The following is a 5,000-nucleotide window of genomic DNA, read 5'->3' as shown; positions in this document are numbered from 1 at the left end:
GTAGTAGTAGCAGCAGCAGCAGCAGTAACAATGATAAAATTAACAGTCAAAACAACATCAGTAACAACAACAAAACAACAACAATAATAATAATAAAAAACCGGAAACCCCACCCCTTAATAGGGCCTCTGCCTCGATGACGGCATCGATGGGCGGGGCTTGTATGGCCTTGGATAGAAACCAGCCAATAGGACCGAGTCTTAGGAGTTTGATTGACAGGCATAACTCATGCAGTGGACTTCTTAAGATCTCAGGGCATGTATACTGGTCTAATCTGTGTGAACAGTAATTATAAACTATAATAATAATATAATTATAATTATAACCATAAAAAATCTTTTAAATTATAATTATAACCATAAAAAACCTTTTAAATCATAATTATATTTATAACCATAAAAAACCTTTTAAATTATAATTATAACCATAAATTATAATCACAATTATAACCACAAAAAACCTTTTAAATCATAATCATAATTATAACCATAAAAAACCTTTTAAATTATAATTATAACCATAAATTATAATCATAATTATAACCACAAAAAACCTTTTAAATCATAATTATAATTATAACCACAAAAAACCTTTCAAATTATAATTATAACCATAAATTATAATCACATTTATAACCAAAGAAACCTCTTAAATCTCTCCCTACTACAGAGGTGGTAAGAGAAGCCGGGTCTGACACGGCCAGCCCGTCCCTTACGCTGCTCGAGGTTGGTCCTTGAGCACCAGACAACGGCATAGTTGGTCATGTTGTTGTGAGAGGTAAACATCTTTATCTTTGATCTTTTGTGAGATGTTGTTGTCATGGTGGTGTTGATGTGTTTGTTGTTGTGTTTGTTGTTGTGTTGATGTGTTTGTTTGTTGAGGTGTTGTTGAGTTTGTTGTTGTGGTGTTGATGTGTTTGTTATTGCTGTGGTGTTGATGTGTTTACTGTTGTTGTTGTTGTGCTGATGTGTTTGTTGAAGTGTTGTTGTTGTTGTGGTGTTGATGTGTTTGTTGAAGTGTTGTTGTTGTTGTGGTGTTGATGTGTTTGTTGTTGAGGTGTTGTAGTTGCTTAGGTGTTGATGTGTCTGTTGTTGTTGCGTGGGTGTTGCATTAGTTTAGACCTTGCTGATGGCTTGGTCTCGTAGTAGTAACGGTTCGATCGACGAACAACCGATTAAACATCTAATCAGCTAGATGACCCAATTAAATAACTAGGTCAATGACCTGATTAAATAATAATCCAACCACACACGCACACAAACACACACACGCACACACACTTACTTGCAGAAATCAATCACGTAGACAACGTCATCAATTGTGACGCTGGATTCAGCAATGTTTGTCGACAGGATTATCTAATGAATTGTATGTATGTTTGTATGTATGTATGTATAGTACGTATGTATATGTGTATGTATGTATGTATGTATATATGTATGTATGTTTGTATGTATGTATGTATGTGTGTATGTATGTATGCACATGTGTGTTTGCTTGTATGTGTGTATGTATGAATACATGACGACATAACCCAAATAAAACCATGCGAGGCATTTAATTGAGGTACTGGAACTGACGATCTACCGTGAAACTAATCTACTTCCATAGAAAAACAATACAAACGACAACAACATCTAAATTTAAATGCACATCTAAATACTGAATATACATCCACTCACTCACATACACCACTAAAAACAAAATAATGACCTTGACCTAAATAAAACTCGACCTTGACCTAAATAACCACCAACTGACCTTCGTGACCCCTTGTGGCACTGGCTCGAACACCTTGTGCTGTTCCTCGCGCGGGATTTGCGAATGCAGCGGAAGGATGCGGTACCTGCTGCTGCCTGCTCTTTCCAAGTTAATGAATATACATCACGCATATCGTCCTGTCCTCGTTATTATGTTAATGAGTGCGCGCGATTATGTTAACGAGTGCGCGCGATTATGTTAATGAGTGGGCAAGGAGATTGAGGTACTGGAACTGACGATCTACCGTGAAACTAATCTACTTCCATAGAAAAACAATACAAACGACAACAACATCTAAATTTAAATGCACATCTAAATACTGAATATACATCCACTCTTCTACAATAACTAACACGTTTCAATTGTCGCCAGTCGGTCTCTACAATGATTTTAATTTATCGCTAGTCAAATGTTCATGGCAATCAATTTCATTTTCAACTTCAAACTAATTAACTGTTCTACCAGCTCGTCACACGCAATTCACTGCAATAGAAACAACATCGCTTAATGCTGTTTAAACATAGGTAACTCTTGCGCCAGTGCACTTGTCGTCGGCAATGAGGATGGCTGGGTCGAACACTAAACTTGATTATTTTATTTATCCCTTAAAAACATTTTATTGCAATATATTCTCATTATTTGATTTCGGCTTTCGAGAAATTAAAGAGTTTTCATTATTATTATTATTATTATCATCATCATCATCACCGACCAATGATTGGATGTTGACTGAGATATTTGTGTAGTGTAAAGATGATGTTCCAGCCGGACAGGAAGATCAGAATGGCCCCTGGAATGTTCTTCGTGGAAATGTGCTTGATCAGTGCCTGCTCGTGTGTGTGTGTGTGTGTGATTGGTTGGTTGATTGAATGGTTGATTGATTGATTGGCTGGTTGATTGAGTAATTGGTGGTATATTTATTGTCAATCAGTCAGTCAGCCAGCCGATCAGTCAACTAACCAGCTAATCAACCAATCAGCCAACTAACCAACCAACCAACCAACCAACCAGCCAACCAATCAATCGATCGATCAATCAATAAATCGACCTTGACCTACCTCGACCAACTCAAAGTCATGCTCCTTCTCACTCATCATGGACATGGCTCGTTTGGTGTGCTCCGAATAACTACCAGATACATACATGTTACAATTTTCCTGATGATGATAATGATGATGATGATGATGTCGTCAGTGATGATGATGATGATGTCGTCGGTGATGATGATGATGATGTCGTCGGTGATGATGATGATGACGACTGCAACTTAACAACTACAACAAAAGACAACACCAGCACCACCAACATCCTTATCTTCTTTGCCTGTAGAAGCGACTGAAGCGGCGTCATCGTCGTTATCTTCGTCAATGACAAGATCGACGTCGTCGTCGTCATTAATATCGTCTTTGTTGTTGTTGTTGTTTCGGCGTTTCTTCAAGTTCGGTGTCGGTGTGAACCTTAGCATTTCGACCACGTCTTCAAGGAAGTATTCTGACGAAAGATGATGAAGCAGAAGATGAAGATGAAGATGATAACTTTGGTGGGTAGAAGCAGAAGATGAAGATGATAACCCTGGTAGGAGTAGAAGATGAAGATGATAATTTCAGTGAGTAGGAGATGAAGATGAAGGTGAAGAAGATAATTTCAGTGAGTAAGGTGACTCTGATGATACTGATGAAGATCGTTTTAATGATGATGTCAATGATGATGATGTCGATGATGACGATGTAGTTGCTGATGTTTGCCGCGATATGATGATGACGTCATTAATATAATGACAACAATGACAACAACAACAACAAAAACAACAACAACAACTTACAACGAAACAAATTTGTACACAGGCATACGTGATATAAAGTAACGAAAAATATCGAATATACCGATACGCCAAAAGTACCGAAGAAATCGATTGTATCAGGTATACAGACCCTCATTGGAGTAACGAATATTCGGAAAAAACCGACTATACCTTCTACGTCATAAGTCCGCCCAGACACTTCAACTAATTGACAGCTGTCCGAGAAATATTCTTGAAATGTTGTCGTGTCTATGGTCGCAGACATCAAGACGACACGCATGTCTGGAAATGTCTGGACCATGTCTCGTAGCAAAATTAACAGGAAATCCGTCTGTTGTTGTTGATGTTGTTGTTGTTGATGTTGTTGCTGTTGTTGATGTTGTTGTTGTTGTTGTTGATGATGTTGTTGTTGTTGATGTTGCTGTTGTTGATGTTGTTGATGTTGTTGTTGTTGTTGATGTTGTTGTTGTTGTTGATGTTGATGTTGCGTTTGTGATGATTTTTTTGTGATTGACGTTGATGTTATCTCAGTAGTAATTTCATTATCATCATCATCATCAAAAACGTCACAATCACCACCACCACCTACAACATCAACAACAACAACACCAACAACAACAACAACGACGGCAACACCAACAACGACAACAACAACAACAAAACCAACAACGACACCAACAACATCATCAACAACGACACCAACAACGACAACAACAAGACAGACGTTGATATCTCTCTCGTGAATCTCATCGACGACCACATGCGAAACACCTCTCAGGCCAGACTCCAACTTCCGCAACAAACAACCTGTCAATCAACCCTCATCATCATCATCGTCGTCGTCGTCATCATCATCACCAACAACATCACCATCATCATCAACATCGTCATCATCATCAACATTGTCATCATCACTTTTACAACCACTACTGGTACTACTACCACTACTGCTACTACTACTACTGTTACTACAACTACTACTACTACTGTCACTACTACTATTGCTACTACTACCACTACTACCATTACTACTACCACTACTACTAGCGATTTTACCATAAAACGCCAGACAAAGGTTCCAGTAAACAAGACATAGAGACTAGCTGACCTACGGTGCAGTAGAGAATGCTTCCGTATGGCCTGGGCAGACAGGATTCGAACCTGACACTGTAGCCACAAGTCTGCCCCAGGGGCTCGCATCTTTCGGCGGCCACGCGTTCCGAGATGGAGATGGCGCTAATACGGCGGGGCTGATTGGTCAATTGAAGTAGTATGACGTTTGTGATTGGTCAGTTGATTGGGATAAATGTTTGCGATTGGGCAGTAGGAAGAATGTGAATGTTTGTGATTGGTCATTTGGAAGAATGTGAATGTTTGCGATTGGTTATTTGGAAGAGTGTATGCAATTGTTGGTTGTCATGCTTGGAAGTTTACAATT

General features: G+C 38.7%; 1 protein-coding gene across 1 annotated transcript in view; it reads right to left on the bottom strand.

The window, feature by feature from the left end:
* Positions 1–5,000, bottom strand: part of HELRODRAFT_64508 (hypothetical protein) — a gene marked incomplete at both ends in the record, with an annotated part of 11,744 nt that overhangs the window by 2,748 nt on the left and 3,996 nt on the right. The window contains 10 exons of the mRNA XM_009017062.1: positions 114–274; positions 646–798; positions 1,285–1,358; positions 1,762–1,852; positions 2,470–2,588; positions 2,820–2,918; positions 3,143–3,252; positions 3,734–3,893; positions 4,287–4,369; positions 4,671–4,812. Of these exons, the coding sequence (XP_009015310.1) occupies positions 114–274; positions 646–798; positions 1,285–1,358; positions 1,762–1,852; positions 2,470–2,588; positions 2,820–2,918; positions 3,143–3,252; positions 3,734–3,893; positions 4,287–4,369; positions 4,671–4,812 (1,192 nt within the window). The remainder of the gene's footprint in view (positions 1–113; positions 275–645; positions 799–1,284; positions 1,359–1,761; positions 1,853–2,469; positions 2,589–2,819; positions 2,919–3,142; positions 3,253–3,733; positions 3,894–4,286; positions 4,370–4,670; positions 4,813–5,000) is intronic.

The sequence above is a fragment of the Helobdella robusta genome, assembly GCF_000326865.2.
Source record: "Helobdella robusta unplaced genomic scaffold HELROscaffold_2, whole genome shotgun sequence".
Lineage (NCBI taxonomy): Eukaryota > Metazoa > Annelida > Clitellata > Rhynchobdellida > Glossiphoniidae > Helobdella > Helobdella robusta.
This window is presented reverse-complemented; position numbering and strand designations above follow the sequence as displayed.